The sequence below is a fragment of the Lontra canadensis genome, unplaced genomic scaffold, assembly GCF_010015895.1.
Source record: "Lontra canadensis isolate GAN:19392208 unplaced genomic scaffold, GSC_riverotter_1.0 scaffold10, whole genome shotgun sequence".
Classification (NCBI taxonomy): Eukaryota; Metazoa; Chordata; class Mammalia; order Carnivora; family Mustelidae; genus Lontra; species Lontra canadensis.
Genome location: NW_022631004.1, coordinates 27,011,326 through 27,038,230, shown reverse-complemented (window position 1 = coordinate 27,038,230; position 26,905 = coordinate 27,011,326). Strand labels below are relative to the sequence as shown.

General features: G+C 47.0%; 1 protein-coding gene across 1 annotated transcript in view; it reads right to left on the bottom strand.

Annotated features, from left to right (window-relative positions):
• PEBP4 (phosphatidylethanolamine binding protein 4) overlaps nucleotides 1-26,905 on the bottom strand; it is a 208,049-nt gene that overhangs the window by 83,180 nt on the left and 97,964 nt on the right. Inside the window, exon 4 of the mRNA XM_032855822.1 lies at nucleotides 10,150-10,248. Coding sequence (XP_032711713.1) covers nucleotides 10,150-10,248 — 99 coding nt within the window. The remainder of the gene's footprint in view (nucleotides 1-10,149; nucleotides 10,249-26,905) is intronic.

Below are 26,905 nucleotides of genomic sequence, written 5' to 3'. Positions count from 1 at the left end.
TATTTTCTTATCCTATTTCTGGAAATGACTTTGTGATTGTAAATCTAAGTCCTTTCTGGACTTTGAAGGTCTTAGTTCATGAGATATTAATTCATGAAAGGCCAGTAAGCGTTTGCAGATTGCAGAAAGGCTTCCTAGGGAGACAGGTCACAGCAAGCGTGGTCCCTAGAGGCCTGGGACACACAGAAGGTGTGAGATACCTCAAGCTGTTCAGCAGGAGCACCTTGGGGGCTGGCGGGGGAGGCAGAGGCCAGAGCCTCAGAGGTCGTGAATACCATGCTAGCCAGATAGGACTCTGTCCTGAGCTACTGAGGAGTCACTGCGGGGCTTCAACTAGGGAACTAATGTGATCATATTTCAATTTTAGAAAAAACAGATAATTTTGGAGGGGTTGGGGTTGTAGGAGGGGGACCAGTTAGACTTTTGCAATAATAATCTAGACAGAAGTGATAAGGGCTTTAATGAACTCAGCCATCTCGGCTTTTAGGTTTATGATTTTTTTTCCCTATGCCATTCAAATGTCTGAGCATTTAGTTTTGTTTTGTTGCAGTTGTTGTTTTTTAAAAGATTTTATTTATTTATTTGTCCGAGAGAAAGAGAGAGAGAGAGAGAGAACACACAAGTAGGGGGAGCAGCAGGCAGAGGGAGAAGCAGGCTCCCCACTGAGCAGGGAGCCAGTTGTAGGGCTCAATCCCAGGACCCCGGGATCATGACCTGAGCCAAAGGCAGATGCTTAGCTGGCTGAGCCACCCAGGCATCCTGTGTTTAGTTATTCTGCGCCATTCCTGGAACGGAGGCTCTGGTATCCTGACTTTTCCAGGCCTGCTCATAATCGGAGACCCAGCTCAACTTTTATCTCTGCTGTGAAGTTATCATATCCATCCTCCTCCTACCCAACCACTATCCATCCACCCACCTGTCCAGCCTTCCTTCCTTTATTCTCCTATTCATGCCCTCATGCCTTCATTAACTGATTGAACCAACACTTACTAAGGGCCTTTTATGTTCAGGGCCCCCTAGCTAAGTGCTGGCGATATAGTAAGATAACAATTCTACTCTCTGGGAACTCATGGTCTAGTCAGGAGAAGAGACCCATAAATAATAACAAAGCGAAGAAAGACAAAGCTGGAGGTATCAGGAGCTGAGCCTTGAAGGAGGAGTGGTTGCCCCACTGCCAAGGGGACAGTGCTCTGCCCTTTCATTTCTCTCTGAGCCTCAAGAGCCCAGTTAGAGCTGACACCATACCCCTTGAGTTCTACTCTTTCCTATACGTGAGCCTTGTCCTTCCAACTCAGTAGCAGCAAAAAAAAAAAAATAAATAAAAATAAAAAAAATCACATTTTAAATTCTTCTAACATTTATTTATCAAAAGCCTCTCTGTCTATCATTTATTGTTGTTAATGGCCACAGTGCTGAGTATAGTGCTGGTTAAGGAGCTGGTCCCAACACTTCACTGTTAAGTCCTATGCCTGCCTTGCCTTTTTAAAAACTGTCACCAGTGGACAGCTCATCCCGAAGTACGTACAGAGAGTGCCGTTCACCCCTGACTTTCTAAACTTCCTGCGGAGGACTGGGGGTGCTGGCCGGTGGAAGCAGGGCCGAGCCTCGACGTAAGCAGGACCTCCTACATGGCCCCAGCGCCATGTTGCTGGTGCGCCCCACATTTGATCTCACTGAGTCTTCACAGCGTTCCTGCAAGGCAGATGCTAGTGTCCTTTTACAGTTGAGGGGACAGACTTGGGCACGTAAATCATGTGCTTCCCGGTAAGTCGGAGGATGGACCTCCGGGGGCGTGTGCTGCGTTTCAAGGTCCAGGGTCAAGGCCATGTGCTCTGGCGGAGGTGGGGGCGGCCAAGGGCAGAGGCCAAGGGTAGAGGGCCAGGGAGTGCAAACTGCCCCACTCACCCCGGCCCTCTTAGCTGCCACACCTGGCCCTGGTGAAGCTGTCACATGTTCCAGGAACTTATGTTCCCCCCAACAACGGAGATGTCCTCCTGCATCACGATCCCATGTCTAGGCTTTGGATTCAAATCCCAGTCAGCCACATAGCAGCCATGAAATCCCAGGCAAGTAGCTCAGTCCCTCCAGGCCTTCTTTCTCTTGTCTCTATTACCTTCCTCTTAGGGCTTTTGTTAAGACTAAATGAGACATTCATGTAAAGCACAGTGCCCCAAACCACATGCTAAGTGAACACGTGTATTTTCCTGATCTTTTTTCCTTTCTCTTTCCTTTTCCTTTCTATTCTTCCTTCCTTCTTTCTTTCTTTTTTTTCCCTTTTTTTTTTTTTTTGAGAGAGAGTGAGTGAGCATTGTGGGGAGGGGCAGAGGGAGAGGGAGAATCCACGGCCAGCACAGAGCTTGACGTGGGTCTCCATCCCATGACCTCAGGGTCATGACCTGAGCCCAAACCCAGAGTCTGATGCTAACTGACTGAGACATGCAGTCACCCCCCCTTCCTTCTTTAACTATTACTGCTGTTGCTAATATGTTACACGAATCTAAGCTGTGAGAGTTTCTAGCCAGGAGAGGACAGAGGCAGATGGAAACACCCAAGGAGTCACCCGCTCTGGCCTTCCACGCACTGGGGGAGTCCCTGGGTCACCCACGAATGAGTACTTTCCGTGATAAGAAGCTCTCTCCTCTGTGGAGTATATGCTCAGTTTTCAGGCAGTTCAAATTCTTAGAAAGTTTTTTCTTCTAGGGAGCCAAATTTACTTCCCTGTAAATGTCACCCATTGGTTCTGATTCTGCCCAGTGGAACACAGCTGGGCCACCCTCATTTTCCAATTAGATGTCTTCACACTCTTAAGGAAATCTTCAAAGTATTTTTAAAGACAGTTGTTACGTCTTCCTGTCCTGTTCCAGAAGGCTAGCCATCCCTACCTCGTTCAGGTCCTGCTCACTTGACATAAGCGTAAATTTACACAGCCTCGCTGTTCTGGTTGCTTTCCTCATGCTGCTCACGATCTTTCATCAAATACTGTGGCCAGAACAGAAGACTTTCTTCCAGGTGTGGTATGAAGAGTGCACACAAACAGAAATCTCCTGAAATCAAGGAAGGATCCCTCCGATATGTTGCCACCAGCCCCTCCTTTGTCTCTTCCGAAGTGCATGTGTTTAGGGTTGGGGGCCTGAGGTCAGGGGACAGTGACAAGCCCAGGTTCCTTGTGTCAGGGCAGGGTGTCTGTCTCAGTCTTATCCACTTCACTGCATGGCCACGGAGGGGAGCCACTCTCTGTCCCCGTCAGAGCTGAGTTCAGAATTGGGGGGTAAGACTGTGCTGTTCCTTTTGGGGGCATCCATGGGTGTATGAGAGGGAGGTGTGTGTGTGTGTGTGACTGTGTGAGTGTGTGTGTGTGAGAGAGACAGTGTTGGGGGGGGGCAAGAGAGGATAGGGAGAGAGAGAGAGAGAGACAGAGACAGAGACACAGAGAGAGAATTTTCTGCCTGATCCAGGAATTCTCCTGGATGGCAGAATTGGTTTCCATAACGACTTTCTGATATAAACATATTTGATAAAAATAAGTTAACAGCGGAGCTGTGGTGGAGCACAGACTCTCAGAGTGCTGAGAGAGAGGGAGGGAGAGAGAATGAAGGAGAGAGAGAGAGAGAGAGTGCACAAGCTCTTCGAAGAATAGTACTTTCCTTTTCTCCCCCCACCCTCCTGGTCAGCCTCTCTATACATAGTTTCCATAAACCAGCTAAAAAGCTTTGTTGACCATAGTCCTGTCTATCCTGGCCCCTTTCCTGCTTGTACACATCATATTCATTCTCTCTCTCTCTCTCTTTCTCCTTAGTTACCTGAAGCACTACAGTATGTATGGGATAATATGATAAATTCATTTCCAATTCACTGCATTATCCCTTGAATATTTTAATGACTCATTGAATGGAGTAAAAAAAGCTATTTCAAATGAACAATTATGCTGCATTAGTCTGAGGGCTGATTATATTTAAACAGTGCTCACATGGATAACAGGACACAGCGACCTCAGCATACGAGAGCTAATTTGGCTCTTATCTCCAAATAATTTTACACGGCAAATTACCATGAAAACCTAAAGGGCTTTAAAAACATTCATCAAAAGATAATATTCCACTTTGTAGCAACATTTTATTTAAATTATTTTGAATGGGAACGAAAGCATCTCTGCAGTGGGACAATGACAGCAAGGTGGGGACTGTGAGTGATAAGGAAATGGCGAGCGGGTGCTGGCTTGCGTTAAAAAGACAGATGGCAAGTGTCCGGGAAGATGTGTAGTCCTCACAGGGAGCACACTGTAGGCCTGACCGGCCCTGGCAGCCCAGCCCCCTGCCCTGGCTGTGGTCTGGTACAAGGGGGCACAGGGCAATTCCCAAAGGCTCACTGAGGGGACCCATCCCCTTGTCCCAACTGCTAGTGCCTCTATGAAAGCAGGTCCTGGTCAGGTGGGGTTCTCCGGGCTGGGCCTGAACCCACCTGGACTTGAAAGGCAAAAAGGATGAGCTGTTTTTACTGGCAGGCTTGCCTCATTACCTAGAATTCTTACTTTGCAAAGCATAAGTCTGAGAACCTCAGGGAAGCTGTTCAATTCTAAGTGGCTACTCCAAGCTGGTCAGATCTCCAAGCTGGGGTTCGTAGGGAAGAGAATCACATTTACTGAGGTCCTACTATTCCATTCAGAGTCAGGAGCCTTAATCTCCTTGAACACTGGGAAAGAGATATTATTATCATGCCCATTTTCATGACAAAGAAACTGAGACTCAGAATTCCCATGTAAAAGTCCCAGAGCCTGGATTCTCCCCTAGTTCATATGACCCAAAAGTATAGGCCTAGTCCCTGCCCCTTCAGGGTGGCCTTGTACCAGTCTGCTTTACACCCCGGGCCCCCCGGCACTGTCCCTATCACCTAAAGCCCGCTATGGCCCTTAGCTCTTTAGGGAGCAGAAGCCATGCCTTCCTGGTGTTCATTACTTAAATTAATAGACCCTCATAGTACAGGGCAAAGCATGTATGGACAAGGGAGCAAAGAGCAGAAAAACTAAAAATACAGGTCTAAATAAATAAATTAATTAATCAATCCCATTTCCTTGGTTTGATCTCTTCATCTGAACTTGTGGTCCTGATAAAGATTGTTTATTCTTCTGTTTGTTATCATTTGCGTGCTTCTAAGCATAGACATTGAAATTGGAATATATATATATATATTGCATAATATACATAATATTAGAATATTTATAATATTCCAGTATTACACACACACACACACACACACGCACACGTGTGCACGCACACAGTATATTTAAATTTCTACAGTATCTGCTGCTCGACTGGTTAGGAACAGGATAAATTTGCCATTCTCTATAGAGCCTCTCTCTAGGGAGGCTTCCCCTCTTTGCATATGTAATTTCCTTCTCCTGTCACAACCCTGAAGGGTAAGGATTTGTGTCATTTTTACAGAGGAGAAGCGGCAGGCTCAGAGAGGCCAAGTGACTTTCCTGAGATCACTCAGGAGCAGGACAGATCGATCATTCAAGCAAAAGTGTCCTGATGTATGCCAACTGCATCACTGGAAAGCAAGGGGCTAAGATCCTTGATCTGTTTATTTGGTTGCCCATTTATCTTATTCACCTAACACACTGAGGGGTCCTTTCAAAAACAACCTCTCATTATGGAAAAATTCAACCCTTGTAAGAAAAGTAGACAGAATAATGGGCTCTTAGAGGTCCTTTTAATTCCACGCAGAATTGGTTGCGCTTACAGCTGCCAAAGGTTGAGGGCACTGAATGAAAGGGAAACATGAACTTGCCATTTCGCTTTCTTTTTTAAAACAAAAAAGATATTCAGGGCAAATTTTAGAATCATTGACGGTTTCTAGGAAGATTTTCTTTTTTGGAAGAAAAAGGTACTCTTGTCTCCTTAATTGTTCTTCGTGTTCTTTGTCACCAATCATGATATTCTTTGTGGAAGGTATTAATATACCATCTTCCTGTGTTCAATATTCCCATTAACAATAAAATGTCTAATGAAAATATCTGCATGAAAAGCTCTGAGCACTAATTTCAGAGACAAATAGAAGATGAACCAATAAGCTTTTCTTCTGAAATGAATGATGCAAATTAATTGATATCTTAATTAGGCTTTAGCACGAAGATTATTAGTTAGATTGAATTAGAACTGAAAAACATCTTAAGGAAAAAGCCGAGGACAGGGCACTGAGGGGAGAGAGATGTTGTCAATGCTCTGTTCGAAATCTCTTTTGTTCAACGAGAGATTTTTCAAAGAGGGGTTGGAGAAGGACGGCATGCTTTACCCTGGAGTCCCTGCCTACCGTGGTCTGGCCAGCTTTGGAGACTGAAACCTTGTCCTGCCCATGAGCTAATGGGAACCCACCGCTGTGGGAAGTTCTGCCCTGGGAGCCGCCGGTGCCCCTGGAATCCCAGCCCCGCACTGCAGCCTCCTTCCCCTGCCTCACTAGAGCAGAAGCCCTTGGAAGGCAAAGATTTGCCCTGTTGTGTGCACATTTGCAGCCCCGGGGCCAGAGCGGTGCCTGACTTAGGAACAACAAGCATAATGTTACAACCAGCAATTGTGCACAGCTCACTATGCGTCTGGATACCGGTCCAAGTGCTCTACTAAAAAGAATGCATTTGAACTTCCTAACAAGGGCGTGAGGCAGGGACTACTGATTGGCCCCACTTTTCGAGGGAGCGTATTGCATTGCAGGTTCAGCTATCTGGCCCCCCAAGATCACATAGCCATACCGGTGGGTTCAGATTCGAACCCAGTGGTCGGGCTCCAGAGTCCTTGCATTTACACTTGCAAACAGTGAATCCGTATTTGTTGAATTCGGCGAACAAAGGGCACCAAGAATGCCTGGCTCCTACTGTGGACGTCTCTCTAGTTTTTGTTCAAGTTTCCTCTCTCCAGAGCTTTATCCCATTCTGTGGTAGACTGCTGTTGGCCTCTCTTTGGGGCAGGGGCTTCAGATGTTCCCTGTATCTCTCAGAACTGCCTGCTGTTTCAGCCTGGGCAGACGGCCCCCAAAGCGCCCCTACCGAGGGGCTCCCACGGCGTGGCTGCACCCATTACCCAATTAGACCTGGGTCCCTAATTTCAAGGCCAGCCAGGGTTCCACCTCGGCTGGCCACCTCTGTGGCCACTGTGAATCACAGGGCTGCCGTCACTCTACATCGGCTGTGATTTTATGGTGTGCCTTACTGTTGAGGCCACTGACCACTGAGGGTGATGATACTAGGTAGGCTTTACTTTTAACCTAACATATCAAGGGTTAAAATTACGGAAGGGTTCAAAATGCCTCCCAGGTGTATTTCATCACCCAAGATAGCATCCATCCCCTGGGGAGGTTCCCTCGCAGCACCCACCTGTGAGACGGAACCAGAAAGAGAGCCCTGGAAAGGCAGGCGAACCACAGAGACTCTGTTTCCCATCTGGCAGAGAGGGTACAGTAGGATGCCTTACAAACCACGTGGTATGGCAGGAAGGATCTGCAGCTTGGAGCTGGTGGGATTTGGACTGAAGACCCAGCTCTATGACCCTCTAGCCCGGAGACTGCATCAGCCAACCCCTCTAAGCTTAGCTTGCCCACCTACGAAATGGGCAAAATGCCTAGTTCTCAAAGCCATCATGGAAGCGTCAAAAGCAATTGTCACTTGAAAATTGCTCCACAGGTGGGTGATGACGGCAGTAACCAAGGCATTCTGACACTGCGCTCCATGGTCTTCCTTCAGCTAGCTAAACTCCTTTCTGGGGACTCATGCTCCCCACACTGACAGAAGCGGTGCCTGGGAATCTGCATTCTAACACTTTTCCCAGCGGATTTGAACTCGCTCTAAGGTCTGAGACCCAGTCAGCCGCCGTGAACGCCAACACAAAGGAAGTGCTTCTGGGGTTGATGAGAGCCTTCCTTTTTTTTTTTTTTTTTGGCCGAGGTCCACAGCCTGAGACCCGAATGAGCCTGGTTTTTATACTGGCCACATGGCTGGAGGAATTTGGGAGCTGGTGGGCAGGCTGAGTGGATGGGGATGAGGGGAGCTGCTGCTTCCTGCTGGACCCTTGGATCAGGGAAAGTGGGTGAAAATGTGCCTGAAACCCAAGCCGCCTCCGGTCTGAGCGGGAAGGCCGAGGGCCACGCCCGGGCAGGTGGCCCTGCTAAGCTCTGAGGCTTAGCAGTCTTGCCGGACAGCTGTCACCTGCCACCTGTCACCTGCTTCGCTTCTCAGCTGGGCTGCTGAGAACCCACGTCTGTGCCACAAAGTGCCTGTGACAGAACTGTCCCAAGTGCATGCTGAGGGGAAGGGGATGGGCTGGGTTGCGGGGGGGTTCAGGCTTGGAAGAGAGGCCACCTCACAGCCCCAAGCTGCCCTCGATGCTGAAATTACTCCATCCACCACAGTTTCTGAAATCTGCCTCAGAACGCGCCTGTAGAACCCTCTCACAGACGGCCTGGTGTGGGGCGTCCCGAGCAACACTTCTCTCTTGAGAGCTCCACCCCCTTGTGACTGCCAGGGGATCCCAGGTACAGAAAAGAGCCAGGCTCTAGACTGGGGCAGGATCCAGTATCTTTCCCTTTTGTGTCCTCGGCTCCTCTCCCTGCCCTAATGGTATGAAAATCCCCCAGATCTGCCCCTTTGCGTGTTTATAGTGTTTCCAAGGCTCTTCACAGGGCTGAGGAGGGTTTGGCCCCCGGGGGGGGGATGTGTTGAAGCGATGCCCCTGCTTTCCCTCAGGCACCGTCCAAGAAGCTGCAGCCGGAAGCCTCCCTGGAGGGGGCCCCTTCCAAGGCCGTCCATAGCCAGCACTGCCTCTGAGGATGGGCTGTCGACCTGAGCATCCTGTGAAGGGCCTGCGGTCCCTGGGCAGGGGTTGGTTGACAGGGTAGCTTCCTCCCCAAGCCCCCCACTCTAGGGGCTGTGAGAGCCCCTGCTTTGCTCAGGAGCACCAATAGCTAGTTCACCCTGATACCCTTCCTCAGCCCCACAGAGGTGGGAGGAAAAACACGAACTCCTTACACTTGTGGTTCTGTGGTTTCCAAAGTGCTCTCGGGACACCCTCTCATTGGAGTATCATGATAACTGCACAGGGGAGATAACATGGTTCCTATCTTACAGATAAACATGAAACCCCCACAGGGACTCCGGGCAACTTAATGGTGATCACTGATTTGGGGACCAGCCAGACCTAGATGCAGACTTAGTCTTTCTAGTCCCGGATGCCCACCATCTTACTGCTTGATGCCTTCGCACACCTCGCGAAGGCCATCCACGAGCTCTCTGGGCGCAGATGTCTGGATGGCATGGATTTTCCAGAGTGTGTGGCCAGGAGCTCGTGAACTCCAGATTCAACAGTCAAATGCAGTTGGAAAATAAACGCATACTACATAGTGCACGTTAAAATATTAAAAGCTCTAAAAAACCCTTTAGTGAGGAATGGGATTAATACAGTGCGACCAGGAGTCTCCAAAACTTGTTTGGGAAGAGAAACTTTTTTTCTTCCTCCCCCTAATGCCCGTTAACACTGCATCCAATCTGTGTTCCTCAGACCTACTCCAGAATGGATGAGTGAGGTTCCCTTACAGTTATGTGATGGCAGAGGGACACAGAGGAGGGGAGGCCACTTGTTTCCGTACAAAGGAAAGGACATCGCCATGCCTCCCCCAAGCCCCTCAGCCCATTAGGAGGGGGAGCTCCTGCAGGACCCCCCCTGGCCAGCTCTGCACCCCCCAACCCCAGACTGCTCAGAATCACCCCCGTGCCTCTGAATCCAGGCCCCCGGAGGTGGTACACTGGAGCCAATTGTTAAATTTTCAGAAAATTTGTGAGTTAATCGTTAAATCATCAGGAACTCAAAACTGGCCACGATGGAAGTATTTACATTATAGAAATCAGCAAACACGACAAATCGGGGCTCCTCCCACCTGGTTTAACCCGAGAGCCCATTTACCTGTGCACCACTGATCCTGGATGTTTTCCGAAATTGTTAGAAAACTTGGAAGGGCCTGTGACACCTGGGTGCAGAGGACAACCTGACACGCAAGTCCTTGCCCTTCAGGGTCCCCAGCCCTCCTGAGTCTAATCTGAGAACCACACAGAACAGTCATCCTCTAGCTATAACCCCAAATGAATCAGAAAGTGCCTGCTGGCCTGCTTACCTTTATATCCGTTACCAGCCAGTGTCTCCAGAACTGAGCTTTGGGTGAAGACCTGCTGGGGGCATCTGGATCTACCATCACCAGGATGTAGTTTGCATCCTGAAACACATTGACCAGAAAGAAATGTAGCGTCATGGCTAGAATTCTGACGGGAAACCTGCAAGGTGCCGTCTCTCCTTTGATCTCTACTGCAGCCGACAACGGCGGGCCGACCCCTGTAGCTTCCTACCCAGTCCATCTTTGTTCTCGGGACATTCCTCTTGGGTCACGTGTTTACTCTCAGAGAAATGAAGTCTTTAATTAAGTAGATAGCTGAAAAGCCTGGCTTTCCCTTTATGAAGAAGAAGAAATCTAACAAGCATATTTACTAAGCATCTGGAAGTTCCTAGCGTCATGCTGGGTGCCGTGATGGAAAACAGAAAGTTAAAACAGGGCTTCTGCTCTCAGGAAGTTTACAGTATGGTTGGAGAAACTTACCCATGAATTCGGCAAACCCAGGAGAATTTAGCCTGTGTCGGGGACAGTCCCAGAGGCAAGGAAAACTAGGGTCCCTTCATCCCTTCAGCAAGCACTGAGTGAGCACCTACTGTGTGCTGGAAAGCGTTCTAGGAGCTAGGCATCCAACAGAGAACAAGAAAGTGTGAGCCTTACTTTCAAGAAGCTTTCATTCTAGGGAAGAGGCAGAGATTAAAAAAAAAACCAAAACTCAAAAAACAAACCCGAGCCACAGGAAAATGTCCACTTGGGACCAATACTCCAATGAAAACAAAATAGGGTGGGGTGAGAGGGAGCAAGCATTCTGGAAAGAGGAAACAGCCCCTCCAAAGGCCTGCGGGTGGGAAAGAACAAGGGTTTGGGGAACAGCAAGAATACCATGTGGTTAGGAGAGAGCAAGGGGGAGAATGGACAAGGCCAGGTTTGAGAGGTGGGGGCGGGGGAAGCCAGGCCACAGAAGGCTTTGTAGGCCTCGGTACGGTGAGGAGGAGGTTTTACTCTAAGTGCAGTGGAGAACCAATAGAGGGTTTTAGCCAGCAGAGTGAGATGCTGGCATTTGTTTCTCAAAAACTGTTTTGGTGGTTGGGTGGAGACTGCATGGTTAGCAGGAGGTGAGACAGGGAGCTGGGAGGCCAGTCAGGAGGCAGCTGTAGCAGCAAAGGGAAGGATGGTGGCATATTGGACTCGAATGGTAGCAACAGAGAGAGAAGGAAGTAGGTGGACTGCGGAAGTATTTTTAGGTAGAATCAATGGGATTGGCTGATGGATGGGGCATTAGGACATTGAGGGGGTGGGAAAAGACAATTTGAGGATGTCTCCTGAGTTTCTGGCTTGAGCAACTGGGTGAATGGTGCCATTTACAGACACAGAAGACTTGGTGAGGAGACTGTCTGAAAGGGGATATTAAGAGTTCTGTTTGGGGCATATTAAGTTAGAAATGCTTCTAAAAGTATACAAGTCAGAGTCTGAGTCTGGAGGAGCGATCAGGACCGGGTATCTAAGTTTTGGAGACACTGACATAGAGATGGTCCTTAAACCCATAGGCTAATGAGATTCTTATTGGCTGGATTAGACATGGAGCAGAAAAGAGGATTCCGGAACAGAAAAGACTTTTCTAGAACAGCTAATGTTCGGAAGAGAAGAGAACCTAGCAAAGGAGACTGTGAAGCCAGGAAAGTGGGGGCAACACCTGAAGAGTAGGTATCATGAAAGCCGAGCCTAAAAGAGTTTTGAAAAGGGAGAGGGGGTCAACTATGCCAAATGCTGCTGAAGGGGAGAGTGAGATGAGGACACAGATATGACTGTGATCGGACAAGCTGGGGACACTGCTAACTTGGCAAGACCAGTTTCCGTGGAGTAGAAAGGACTGAGGTTTGCTTGGGATAGGTGGAGAGGAGACAGGAGATGTGAATTGGAGATAGTCTGTAAAGATGATAAAAGAAATCTTAGTGTGAGGTCAGAGGCCTGGAGTGGCTGTTACTAGATGGGAGAGTCAAGAGATCTTTAAAGTTGTTGTTTTTTTTTTAATTATTCTTTTAAGAAAGAGGTGACAGTAAGGCATGTCTTCAGGTCAGTGGAAATGATCCAGTAGAAAGGGAGAGAGAGGTGACAGAGGAGAAAAGGGATCGTTGCAAGAGCCAAGACTCTGGAACGCTGGATGGGGACAGGACCCAGAGCAAAAGTGGAGGGACCAGCCCTGGGACATGTGGAGGATACAGGCTCAGATGCAAGGGAATGCAGAATGCAATGGTGAGGAGTGAGGAGACTGTCTTCTGAGGACTTCTGTTTCCTCCGTGAATTAGAAGCAAGGTCATTAGGAGAAGATAGATTATAGGGAGTTTGGGGACAAGAAGAAGGGGTGAAATAGTCATTTTGGAAAGCGAGAAACTGAATATACCATGGGTTTGTGGTAAGGTTCCTAGGTAATATGACATCGCACATCTGTGCGCTTTCAAGTGTTGCGGTGCGGTTGTGAAAGGAATGGTGGCAGGGTTTCATGTGGACAGGGCCCCAGATGGGTCAGGACGCAGGATGAGAAGGGAGCGGGAGAGTAAGACATGAGTAGGGTAAATAGAGAAGAGCCAGGGCTACTCTTCATCTGAAGGGGACGGGACTGTAGAACGGTGCAGGACTGCCTGAACATTTACCGTGATCAGGGGACGCAGAAGACAGAGCCCAAACCTCTCTGCCTTGGGAATCCAGGCATCCTGCACAGAGTTGCTTTTGAACTTAATCTTGAGGAATGAGCAGGGTCAGGAAAGCGACTCTGTAGGCAAAGGGAAGGGTCTGTGCAAAGGACTGGGGAGGTTCAAGGAATGGCAAGAATCTTGGTGTGCTGGGACAAGGGGCAGCTAGAGAGGAATGGGGGGTTACAGAGACTAGATGATAGAGAGCATGAAGTGTCCTAGGCCATTTAGAATTTGTTTTGCAACAGGACCCACTGAAATTGTTTGAATGGACCGCCGACATGAGTAAGTATGTGCTTTGGGAAGGCACGTGGTAAACATTGAGTAAAAACCTAAAAGAAGAGCAAAAAAAAAAAAAAATAGTCAGCTGGGGTATCCTGAAGAGGGTTCGCAAGGGCTTGAAAATGCAAGTAGTAGTAATGAAGACAGAAACGCATTTGAACAGTCCAGTCAATAGCATGGAATGGCTGGGTAGGGCCGATGGGGAGAGGGAGATGTCTAGGATGACCCTGACATTCTTTCTTGGGCAACTAGGTCAACGACAGCTCCATGAGTATTAGGAGTAACGTCTTTGGGAGACCTTGAGTTTGGTGTTAAAATGTGCAGGCAGGGGGTGCCTCAGTGGCTCAGTCAGTTAAGCTTCCGACTCTGGATTTTGGCTCAGGTCATGATCTCAGGGTTCTGGGATCGAGTCCCACACTGGGCTCCGTGCTTCACGGGGCATCTGCTTGGGATTCTTTCTCCTTCTGTCCCTCCCCCTGCTTGTGCTCTCTCTCTTTTTCAAGTAAATAAATAAAAATTTTAGAACAGAGAGAGAAAATATGAGGGGGAATGTGGGATCGTATCCCAAAGAGCCAGGGTGTATGGGGGTTTGTGTAGGTGTGTGTGTGTGTGTGTGTGTGTGTGTGTGTGTGTGTGCGCGTGCGCGCAATTCCAGTGGAATCCCAGAAGGAAAAACTGTATAACTGATACTCCCAAGAATAGGTTCTAGCCAAAGTAATTAGAAAGTAAAAAGAAACAAAGTATAAATACTGTAAAAGAAATAAAACCATCCTCTTTCTGTCTTTTAATTAATTAATTATTTTTTTCTCTGCCTACATAAGAAAACCAAAGACTCAGCAGGAAACAGCTAGACTAATATTGTAAAGTGAGCTGTTATGAAATGCACACAATATCAGTACTTATTAATAATGGCCAGAAAACACACTTTAAAAATCCCATTTACAATTATAATACAAAATATAAAATATCTAGGAATAGACTTGATGAAAAATCCAAGACTTAGACAAAGAAGCCAAAACACTACTGATGTAAATGAAAAGAAAACTTGAATAGACATGGAGACACTCTATGCTTTTAAACTGAAAGATTCATTTACAGATATGTTGATATCCTTTAATTAATTAGTTAATGTAACACAAGTCCACTCAAAATCCTAAATAGATGTTTTGGGAACTTCATGGAATAATTCTAAAGCTCAGAATAGGAGAAAAAAATAAATTAGCTGAAGCAGTATGGAAAAATAGGGAAATTCTATCGATTTTGAAGATATTAAAACATACTATAAAGCTACAATAATTCAAACAATTTGGCATTGGTTAAATAACAAGTAACTAGAGGAAGCAAAGTAGAAAATCTAGAGCGAAACCCATGTTCTTAACATATGTGTATTTAATAGATGATTAAGTTCTCAAGAAATATGGGATATTTAATATAACAGAATAATGTTATTCCAAACAAGGAGGGAAAAGACAGATGATTTTTTAAGTGTTACTGAGACAATTGGCCCACCATGTGGAATAAACTTCAGTCTCCATTTCTTTCATATGCCAAAAAATTTCCAGATTTACATATGAAAATGAAAAAAAATCTTAAAAAAATGATTTAATGAAATTTAGTGAATTCATATAATGGAATACTCTGTTAGAATTAGATCTTTATATTTTAATATGGGAAAATATCTAAAATACACTAGTAAGTTAAATAAGCTTCTGAATAGTGTGAACGATACCATCGAAAATGTGCAGGAAAACTTTGTATATCTAACTATATATATATTTATAGATGTATTTGCATATGCATAGAAAATGTCTGGAAAAGTACACACCAAACTGTTAACAGTAAATGGCATGAAGGAAAAGATTGATATATTTAACTAGATATAATTTTGAAACTTTTATGACAAAGAAAAGAAAGCAAAATAAAATTCGAAGATAATGCTGAGAGAAAATATTTACAAGATCTATGATAGAGGGTTAACCTTAATATGTAAAGTACTTTTTAAATCAATAAGAAAAAGAGTAATAACCCAATAGAAAAATAGATAAGCTACATGAATAGGCATAAATTCATAATATAAGAAGTATAAACGATCAACAAACATATGAACATTCAATTTCATTAGTAATCAAAGATATGCAAATTTTATAAAATAAAATCCCATCATGCCTATGAAATTGACGTATATATTTTTTATGTCTATTCCCAGACTTTTTTAAGGTATGTAGAAACAAGGGGTAGGTTACAAAATCTTATATAAGATATGATTTCATTGTCTTTGTTAACCAGAAGAGAAAACCAAAAATGTACATCATACAGATATATACCCTTCCACAGAAAGAGGACCAGGAAAATCAGAGCTGAAATGTTGACCATCTCTAAGTGATGGGATAATTATGAACTATATTCTTCTTTGTGCTTTTCTCCATTTTCCAATGTTTGTGGAATAAAATGCACTGCTTTTACACATAGGAAAAAAAAAGGATTTATACTTTAAAAAGCTTCTGTAAGACGTCCCTAAACCCTCATTTTTCTCCTGGTCAAACAATGCTCAGAGGAATTCTTCTCTACTGCAGGCTTCTTTGTCTTTCCATTCCCCTCGTTCACTGCCTTCCCAGCCCCCACCTGCAGCTCTCCCACACTGGCGTCTGCTTCTATAAGTGGTGGACTGGGAGATTGGTGGGTGAGTCCCTGTTGCACGGTGCTCTCTGAGGTGGTTGCATCCTGAGGTTTATCCTAGACAACCTCCCTGCTAAGCAAACCCATAGCAAACCTCTTCTAAAACTCAGCAGGAAAGAGAGGGCTTCTGTGGCGATGGTCTTTAGAAACTCCCTGACAAATATTTAGCAGAGGTGGGGATGATGTTCAGCAGACAAATTGGGAAACAGGCTGTTCAAGAGCTTGGCTCATAGCTAGACCCCCTGAAGTCTGACCCAGGGGTTCTAGCTATCTAGACCAGTCTCTGCTGGTCCTTGGGGCAGACAGGCTGGCATAGGGTGGAGTGAAGGAGATGAACCAGCCTCTGGGCACATGACACTAATGTCTGATCATGGCAGGCCATCCTCTCGGCACAGCCTAAGGAGAAGAACATGTAATCAATACTTTCAACAATGGATTTGTCTCCAGAGATTTTGCACTTGCCACATGTCTCCTTGCCTGAGACAAAACCGTTTTGCACTTCACTGAGGGTATCACACCGACCTAGTAAATGCCAGGTACGTGATAGATACTCACAAAGCCTTGTTGTGCTGTGGGCTGGGGATCTCGGCTACATCTTTCTCCTCTCTGGCTTTTTCTAGCAAATGAGCTGATAGATGGTCTACTTACCTTCAGATTCCAACATCCGTTCAGGGGATTCTGAGGTGTCTAGATACCATATGAATCTAATCCTGCTTAAATGAGCCAACAGTCCCTCTACAGGGTATTGATCCAAAAGAACTGAAATCGGGACCTCCAAGAGATATCTCACTCCCGCGCTCATCCCAGCATTTTTCCCGATAGCCAAGATGTGAAAAAAACCCGACATATCCATCAATGGATGAATGACTAGAGACAATGTAGTCTATACACACAGCGGAGTATTATTTAGCCCTAAAAAGAAGGAATTCCTGTCATTTATAACAAAAGGAATGAACCATGAAGACATTACGCTTATTGAAATGGGACAGTCACACAAAGACAAATATTGTATGATTCAGTTTATATGAGGTATCTAAAATTGGCAAACTCATATAAGTAGAGCAGAGAACAGTGGTTGCCAGGGTTGGGGGTGGAGTGGTGGGGGGGAGCTGGTCAATGGGTACAGAGTTTGAGTTACACAAGCTGAGTATGTTCTAGAAATCTGCTGAACAACATTGTGCCTGCAGTTAATAATACTGTATTATATATATACTTTAAAATCTTGTAAAGGGTAGATCTCATGTTCTTAACCACAACAAAGTTTAAAAAAAAAAAAGTAATTCTACTTGAAAGAAAAGGACTGAATCAATGTCTTTGTCAAACATCCTGCAAATCTCAAGAGTATGAGTTTATGCTCGGCTGGTGAGGCTGTGCAGAACCTTCCTGCATTGCCTTGGGGAGGCAAAGTGGGGGCAATCTATCTCTAGGCTCCGTGACCCCATTTCTGTGATTTTTTTTTCCTTCTAAAGATACCTGCACATTTATGAGAACAATTTGTATGGAAGGTGTTCATTTCAGCTCTAGACAGAGCTGAATAATAATAGCCCAAGTCAGAAATAACTCAAGTGTCCATCAGTTGGGGATTGGTTGATAAACACTGATACATACTCACGATGGAATACTTGATAGCTGTTAAAAATAACGAAGCTCTCTAAGATCTGTTATGAAAAGCTCTCCACGACAAATTGCATGAAAAAAGGCAAGATGCAGAACAGTGTATCTAGGAGCTCACTTTTACAGAAGAAAGGGAAAATAAGAGATTCCTTTGTGGTATTTGGACAAACTAACTCTGGGAGGATACTTTAAAAAACCAGTAGAGGATGCAAGCAGGGGTGGTAACAGGGGAAGATGGGATGGAGAGATGGGACGGCCATCTCTTGTACATGCCTGTTCTACCATTTTGGTTTTTGAGCCATGCGAACATACAGTTGACCCTTGAAAAAACCTGGGTGGGGTGGTGACCCCCTTGAGCAGTTGAATATCCATGTATAACGTTGGACTCCCCAAAACCTTAGCTGCCTGCTGTTGACCAGAAGTCTTACTGCTGACATAAACAGCCGATGGGCACGTATTTTATACATTATGTGTTTTATATATTGTATTCTCACAGTAACGTAAGCCAGCAGAAAGAAAGTGGAGTGAAGAAAATCACGAAAGAAAATACATGAGGTAATGTACTGTATTGATGGGGAAAAAATCTGTGGGTTAGCAGACCTACACAGTTCAAACTCCTATGGCTCAAGGGTCAACGAGGTGACCTGTTAAAAATCAACTAAAACGGTAAAATAAAGAGAAATGTATAGTAATCACATAGTATTATCTTGGAGATGTCAGCCTCCAGTCTCTCTCTCGCTGGCTGAGAGGTAAAGAGGGATGGCCTTGTCCCTTTGTAGCAGGCAGAGCTCTGGGAATCCTCATTCTATTTGTGGGGGGCAGTTAGGTGAAGGGCAGTGGAGGGACGAGAGCTTGGGCTCCACAGCACAGGGCGTGAGCAAGATGTGGAAACCCGTGTTAACAAATCACGGTGCTGGGATGCCTGGGTGGCTCAGTTGGTTAAGTGTCTGCTTTTGGCTCTGGTCATGATTCCAGGGTCCTGGGATCTGGGATCAAGGCCCTCATAGGGCCCCTTGCTCCTCGGGAGCTTTTTTCTCCCTCTCCCTCTGCCGGCCACTCCCTCTGCTTGTGTGCTCTCTCTCTCTGCCTCTCTCTCTGTCTCTCTCTCTCTAACAAATCAATCAATAAAATCTTAAAATGAAACAAAACAAAACAAATCACGGTACATCCAGATGATGGTGACAACACAGACGCAGAGTTAGATCTGGACTTGTCCAGGTAAATTTTTTAAAGCAGCTATACTGAAGTATAATTTCCATAGTACAAACTTCACTCCTTTTAAGCATACATTCCAACAATTTCTAGTAAATTAACAGAGCTGTGCAACCATCACAATTTAAATTTAGAACATTTTTATCACCCCAAAAAGAAACCTTGTGCCATTTACAGTTACTCCCTGTTCTCTCCAACCAGCTCCAAGCAACCACTAATCTACTTTCTGTCTCAATAATCTCCTTTTTTGCCTTTTCGGAACATTTCGTGTGAACGGAATTGTATAATATGTGGTCTTTCGTGCCTGGCTTCTTGCACTCAGCATAACGTTTTTGAGGTTCAACTATGTTGTTGCTTTAGCCCTTTTTGTTGCCAAATAGTATTCCATTGTATGGATGTTGGTATGCATTTCATTTGTCCAGTTGGTGGACATTTGGGTTCTCCTGCTTTTTGGCTATTAGGAAGCCCGCTGTTATGGACATTTGCTACAAGTCTTTGTCTGGATATTTGTTTTCAACTGTCTTGGGAAAATATCTGAAGTGGAATTTCAAGGTCATACAGTATATTGTGTTTGTTTTTGGTCATATAGTAAATTTGTGGTTAGCATTTTTAAGAATTGCCCAACTGTTTTCCAAAGTGGCCGCACCATTGTTCAACCCCACCAGCAGTGCATGAGGGATCCAATTTGTCCACTACTCCCCAGCACTTTTTACCGTCTAGCTTTTAGACTGTGGCCGTTCTAGTAGGTACCAAGTGGCCTCTCGCTGTGTTTCTGATTTATGTTTCCCTAATGACCAGTGACACCGAGCATCTTTTCATGTTCTTACTGATTACTCACATATCTTTGGTGAAATGTGTGTGTAAATCGTTGTTCCTTTTTAACTTTTCTTCTTATTATTCCAGAAGGAATTTTAATAGGTGTGTTCCAGCTGGAGGTTGGAGCAATGGGCGCAGTGGAGAGAGTGGAATAAAAAGGAGGGAAAGTGGGAAGAAGAGGCTATTAATTTTGAAGTCTGCTCTGAAGGCTTGTCAGAGCCAGACAGCCCTCATCCTTCAACCTCTGAGTTCTGCCCACAGCTACTGTCTGTCCGTGGTGCTGTCTACTTACTGCGGTTCACCGTGACACTGACTCTTCTGCAGTGAAATGTTAGCCTCACGGGTAGCCACCACAGTCCAGGTGGGCAGAAAGCACCAAGTGACATTGACTCCCCCAGGCCTAGTGAGCCAAGTCTTCTGTCCACTGTCCCACTGGCCACCCTCAGAGAGACTGAGCCCCAAACTCCCCTGCCTCCCACCCTGGTTTGTTTCAGCCAAAGCCTCCTCCACCAACCTCTTTCCCAGCCGCTGGTCCTCTGCCACCCATCAGGCCCCAAATGCTCTTTTCGTTGACTCAGAGCCTGTCCTCATTCCCCCTCCACCTCCAGACATGTGCACTCTGCCCTGCAGAAATGCCACTGAGGAACACGCATCTCCCCTCCATCCTCTGTTTCTCTAGGAATCGCTCTACTTCTCCGCCTTTGCCTGGATCTCCCCTGAAGGGCCCCATCCCTTGAGCACTCCCCAGAGCTGGTGTGTGTTCTCTCATGCCCCACAAACCCCAGGGTCAGCACGCCAGGAGGTGGCATTGCTCCTTGTCGCCATGTTTTTCTTTGTGGCTCAGACCATGCAATCCTATGTCCTCTCTCTGGTATGTTCGCTCTCCCCTAAGATCTCACAGTTGCACTTGCTCAGTCTTCTCTTCTTCCCTCCGTCCTGCTGTCGTCCCATTGACTTTGGCAAACGTGTGGGATACCCAACCGGCACCACGGGCCGCTTTGGTGCCTGCACCCACACCTCTCAGGCCATCTTCTCTTTCTCTGCCTCAACCGTCAACAGTCACACCCCGACCTTTGTCATCCGAAACTGCTCCATCTCCAAAATTTGTACGAATTCTGGCCACAACCTCCTCTCTGTTCAGCTTGCTTCTTCAACTCTCAGGACTAGTCTTTGACCTCAAGGGGCCTCCTGACCACAGGGTATGGTCCCCCTCTCCCTGTCCACCGGCTAGGCCCCTTGCACTTGCCTGCTCCCACATTCACAGGTAAACTGCACACACCATCTCCTTTTCCTTACTTCCTGTTTACTCTTCCTATTTTTTTTTTAAAGATTTTATTTATTTTGTTTGACAGAGAGAGAAAGCACAAGCAGGGGGAGTAGCAGGCAGAGGGAGAGGGGGAAGCAGGCTTCCTGCTGAGCAAGAAGCCTGAGGCGGGGCTCGATTTCAGGACCCTGAGATCGTAACCTGAGCTGAAAGGCAGACGCTTAACCGACGGAGCCACACAGGCGCCCCCGTTTACTCTTTATAAAAAAAAATATCAAAGTGTAGTTGACACACAGAGCTGTAGTTTTCAGGTATACAACATAGTGATTCAACAGTTCTATACGTTACTCAGTGTTTGCCACGGGAAGTGTTGTCACCATCTGTCCCCCTACAGCGACATTACGACAGTGGTGACTGTATTCCCTGTGCTGTACTTTCATCCCAGGGACTTCCCATTGACTTTTTAACTTGCTCTGTGCCCTCAGTTCTGCTACAGGCCTTTGCTAGTGTCACCAACTCCAACAGGTACTTTCCAGTTGTCATCAGACCTGGTGTCTCTCCCCGTTGCTCTTCCCAAGGCGGGTCACCTCTTCTTTATTAAAATGCCTTCTGGGATTCCAGGCCATTCTCTTCCTCATGGCTGGTTTTGCTCATGGCTGGAGCTTAGGCTCTCTTCATGTTACTCCTCCTGCCTTCTCAGGAGCCTCCAAGCACAGGCACCTTTATCCTCCTGCCCCCAGCTCTCTTCTGAGCTCCAGAGCCTGTGCCCCACAACCCACTTCTCCTCTCCCCATGGAAAGGAGAGGAACACTTCATGTTAGGCCTGCCCAGCAACACTGCCTGGGCTTCCAGAGTATTCTGTTCCCATGAATGAAGGCAGCCCCATCTGCTCTTGCAAACCAGAAGCCCAGGAGTCAAGTTCCAGTCCACAGCAGTCTTGTCAATTCTGCCTCCCAAGCATCTCTCAAGTCTGCCCACTCCCACGCCCTGCCGCGCCCGCCACGTCCACCCTGGATGCCATCATCTTTCGTTTTGTCTATTATAACAGCCTCCTGACTTGTTTCCTCATATTCACCTTGACTCCCTAATCAATTTTCCACCTGGATCCAGAATATCTTTTCAAAACACAAGTAAGATCATGTTATCCTGGTGCTTAAAATCCTTCACTGGCTTTCCATGCCTCCTCACGGTGTTCTCTAAGGCCTTGAATAATCTGCCCCCTGCCCACCTCTCCTTGTCACTGTGTGCACGTGTCCCTTGCACTTACAAGCCTTCCCATTGCTAGGGTCTGCCCTGCTCCCTGCCGCTCACAGCCTTTGCATATGATCTCTTGGTGTCTGGAAGGTTCCTCACTCCCAGCCCACCCCCTTCAATCCAGTGAACTAGTCATTCTTCAGAGCTCAGTTGAGGGTGACTTCTCTAGAGAAGGGTCCCCTGTCCCCCCGTTCCACGTTAAGTTCCTTTGTTAAACACGCTCACGTTTCTTCCCCTCACACATTCATCTCAGCTTACAGTCGATAATCCATTCGTTGGCATGAGTTTTGATTTATGTGTGTGTCCCCCACCAGATTCTACCCTCCCTGGCAGCAGGAATGGTGTCTGCTTCTGCTCACCATTATATATGCTGTTGATTACAGCATGTGGTGCATAGAAGACAGGCAATAGATATTTTTGAATGAAGAAATGAAACAAATATTGTACCTGGCATAAGTGGTTCAATGGTTCATTGGTTGGTTGGTTGGTTGGTTCATTCATTCATTCATTCATTTGGAAGCCATTGACTAAACCTTTATGTACTAAACACCATGAGAGGGGCAGAGGATAAGAGGTAAGAGAGACATGGCCTCTGCCTCTGAGGAGATAGTGGTCTAATGGGGAGCTGGACGCTTGTGCGAATAATGCAAGAACCAGGCACACCTCTGTGGTGTGCCGACTCCTGTCTGTAGGGATCCTTGAGTACAAACTCCTTCCTTCATGACCATCATTTCCATGCCTTACCACACCTGATTAAAACAAATCCCAGGTACATCTTACAGCAGGGCCTTTGACTCCTTGACTCAGATATCTAGCAAGCCCACAGGAGCCTACAGCACACTGGGGACTAACCAGCACTGCATCTCCCTCATTCCCAGATATGATTATGGACGTGGCTAGCTGCCTACAGCACTCACTTGTCCTTGAACGAGGGATTGAGCTGACCTGATACGATGAAGTTTCACGGTCAAGTTGAGTGGAGGGCCATATTCTCCAAGGCAGGAGTTCTTACCCGAGGGAAGAGTAGAATCACTAGGGGAGCTTTTCAAAGCTACCAACCAAGGCTGGACTCTTGACCTAAGGGGTCTGGAGTGGGGCAAAGGCACTGGCATTGATTTGGAAGTTTCCCAGGTGACACCACAGTAGAGTTAGGGGCAAGAACTCCAGCCCTCAAGTCTGGTGTCCCTGACCAAATCTGCCACTGACTAAAAGCCCGGCTTCTGGTCTCTTACTTTAGTGAACTCTCAGAGAAGAGTGTGCCCTCTAAATAAAGAAGACAGCTTCCCCCGACCTGCTGGAGTCCCTTGTGCCTGGGACCCCGCAGATTAAGGGGCTCAAGCACCAAATGGAGAAGCTGAAGTCACAAACACCAGTCACCCTCTGCTCCCACTATTCATTATGATGTTGGTTGGAATACAAATTTAGCCCATGGTGGGTTGGTTGTGTTTGAACCTCCCCCACAAAGTTCTGTATGGGAAATCTAGTTAAGAGCCTTCTTCCTGGGGGAGGCTGAGTGTAACAGCTGTTCCTCACCAGGGCTGATGGCCCCGCCAGGATGCAGTCTGGGTGTTGCCCCTTGAGCCTAAAGCCTTTCATCCCTCGGGACCGGCTCACATTTCATGCCAGCGTCCAGAGGGACAAGCTTTCTCTCACTGCTGCTGACAAAGACACTTCCTGAGCTTTGTGCACCTCAGCCTGGGAACTGGGGCTCCTGTCATACTTTGACACCATTTGGAAAAGATGTTGTGTCTTCACTATGGATCAGCTGTCCCTGCCTGCCTTCTTCTCCTGTAGAGGCTGGAAAGCTGCAACACTGGACTTCCCAGTGTTTCTTTCACCAAGTGGGGGCTATTTTCTGACCAAGAAGGTGTAAGAGAAAGTCCCTGGGAAGGGATATCTTCCTGAATAAAAGGCACAGGCTCACTAGAAGAAAACCCTTGTCACCTTTGGTCTCCACCCATTCCCCTTCCTTCCCGCCTGGAATGCGGATGTGATGTTGGATGGGTAGCAGCCATCCTGTGACAAAGAGGGGACAAGCATGAGGCTAAAGTCCTGTATGGTAAGGATGGTGAAACAAAGAGGGAAAGAACCTGGATCCTTGAGCTGTCGAATCTGCCAGGGACTGCCAGCCCCTCAACGTGTTGCATGAAACAAATATACCCACTAAGTTCCCGTGGTAGGGAATTTTTTTCCTTGGACCCAAACACATTCCTACCTAGAACACAGGTTCTAGCCTTAGCCGTTCCACGTATGTGTTTGGGGCAAGTTACTCACTCTTGTCCACGTGCAGTTTATCAACCTGCAAAACGGCAATAATATGTGTGTCGCACAACGGGGGTATTCCAGAAATAAAGTGAGTTCAAAATGTTGGAAGTGTTTTTAAGACTGTGAAGCAAGGTCCCTGGGTCAGGTTTTATTACTGTGAACAAACAGCCTCAGTGTTTGCTCCGTGTGGATCCTGGAGTAGCAGTTACCTTGGCAGGCAGAAGACTTCCTCCAAAAAGCCCATCTCCAGCTGCCTGGAACCAGCAAGACAGAGCTGCTTGGTATCTCTAATCTACTCTGGGGGTCACTGGGGCATGCACCGATGCAGCCCTCCTTCTCTCTCTCACTCTCTCCATGGCCCCAGAGATAGGAATGGGACTGATTCCAGAACCTTGAACTATTGGGAGGAAATGGCGGCAGAGTTTCCCTTACAGCAAACGTAGCCAGCAACCGCCCAGCATCTCCGTGGTGCTCCCAGGGATGGGTGTCCCTCACTCCCTGGGGATGTGACTCATGCAAGTATGGCTCAGCTTGTCAGAGAGGGCTATGTCTCATGGAGCCCCCAAGTTGCCCCTTAAAACTCATGCTTGATCGGGTTCTTTCTTTGAGAACTGCACGGAATGAGTCCTGTCCTTGCACATGGCAGGATTTCAGATCTTTGAAGGCAGTGATCGAAGCTTCACAAATACCTCTTGTTCAGGCTAAAGGTCCTTTCCTTCAACTGGTTCAGCTGCCTGGATCTACATCCTACACTGTCTGTACAAAGATGCCCTTGAATGGCTCACAAAGTGACAAGGAGACAGACATGTAAACAAACTATAGCACAATGTGACACGCCGGCTATGGGAACACAGGTGAGGGACAAAATACTTCCATGTACAATGGGGTCAGGGTGAGGGAAAGGCTTCCTGCTGGGGGTGGGGTTGGGGAGGAGGAATAAAGAATGATTTGGCAAGGGCTGAGTACTGGGGTCAAAGGTTGCAGGGGACTTGGGTCCCAGTCAGTGAGGACCATAATTTGGTGTGACCAGAATCACATTACTGGAAGTAGGACCACTGCAGGTGAAACTCCTCTAGAGATTAGCATTCTGAGTGCACCATTGGAAAAACAAAACAAAACAAAAAACAAGAAACCCAAGGCTCAGGAGGATTCAAGGATCTGTCTGAGGCAATATACTTCAGTGATGTCAACCCTACTTGGTCGCTGTGTGACCCTGGGCATGTTGCCTCAACTCTCTGGGCCTCAAGTTCGTTATCGATAAAGTAGAGAGAATAATAATAATAGTGCTTTTCTCTTGGATTGTTACACATGTTGAGCAAGCTAATAAACGGCTCAGAATAGCGTCCTACACATGCCGAGGGATCAAGAAATGCCAGGCACTGCAAACAAGTGCATAGCTTCTCTGGGATGCAAAACCATGACCCTGGTCTCTCAGTTCTATCCTCTCCTTCCTTCACAGAAGGGCAGGCACAGGGCAGAAGGCAGAGGGACAGATTCAGGGTTGACTCCTATCTATACCAAGACGGTATTTACTGCGTGTTGCAGATGCCTCCCCACCCAGGTCTCTGGACACTCGTACAATCTAGAACACACATACTACAAAGATGTACTTGTTGGCAACATGTCCCAGCCTCTCTGAATCAATGCCTTCTGCCACTGCGCTGCCCGGTCCTCTGGGGATGACGGTCCCTCCACAGCATCTGCCTGCTCAAGATGGCTGGGGGAGGGAAATTCGCCTGGCTCCCAGGATTCTGGCTGTGTGCCACAGGGGCACCGGCGGCCGAGTGGTGGGTTCAAGTCCTCGTGGGTTCACCGTACTCTCTCCACCTGCCAAAGCCTGTGCTCTGATCTACTGCAACTCTTCTGTCTTAAAAAAGCTGAGGGACTTCTTTAAATTTCAAAGTCTCACACACAGCCAAGCAGGCAGAGAAATCACAGCATATCAAGTGATGAGTTGAGGTACAATCCACACGGCATGGGAGGGAAGAGGGAAGGGAGAAGGGGAGATGGAAGGAAGGGAATGGGAGAGCAGAGCTGAAATCAGCGATGAGTGTGGGTCATTCCTTCAATCTAATCAGTTGTCAGGTGGGTATCCCCACCTCCAAAGCTACACTCACGTCTACCCCGCTAACCAGCTCACCCTAACCCTAACCCTATTTCTGCGAATGGACTGCCATTTTGTCAGCCACCAAATTCAAAGCATGAATCATCTTTTAGCTCTTCCCTCTTCAGCCATGCCCAGTTCTTTTTGATTCCCAAGTTTAGGGTCTCTCGAGACCCTCCCCTCCCCTCTCCTCATTCTCTCTGGCACCTGAGAGTGCGTCTAGACTTGCTCCTGCCTCTAATATTTCAACAGTCTCCTCACTGGCCTTCTTACCCCGCTACTCATTTGTGGTTGACTTGGTAAACCAGTTGTTGGGAAAACTAACAACTGAAAACAAAGTTTGGTTGATAATGCTCCCACATTTCAATGGGTAAGTATTCCCACCACAGTCCATCCAAGCATCCAGGTTACCAAGGGGAGGCCACAGAACGCAGAGTTGGCAAGAGCAGCCTGGAATTGGCTCTGGCGAGCACAGGACGGAGCGATAATCTAAGGAACAGCCTGCCACAGATTCGTGACTTCAATATGAAGCGTGTAACCTGGCGCTTGAGGCCTCCTATAGCTTGCTCTCGAGTCACCTGCCTGGCC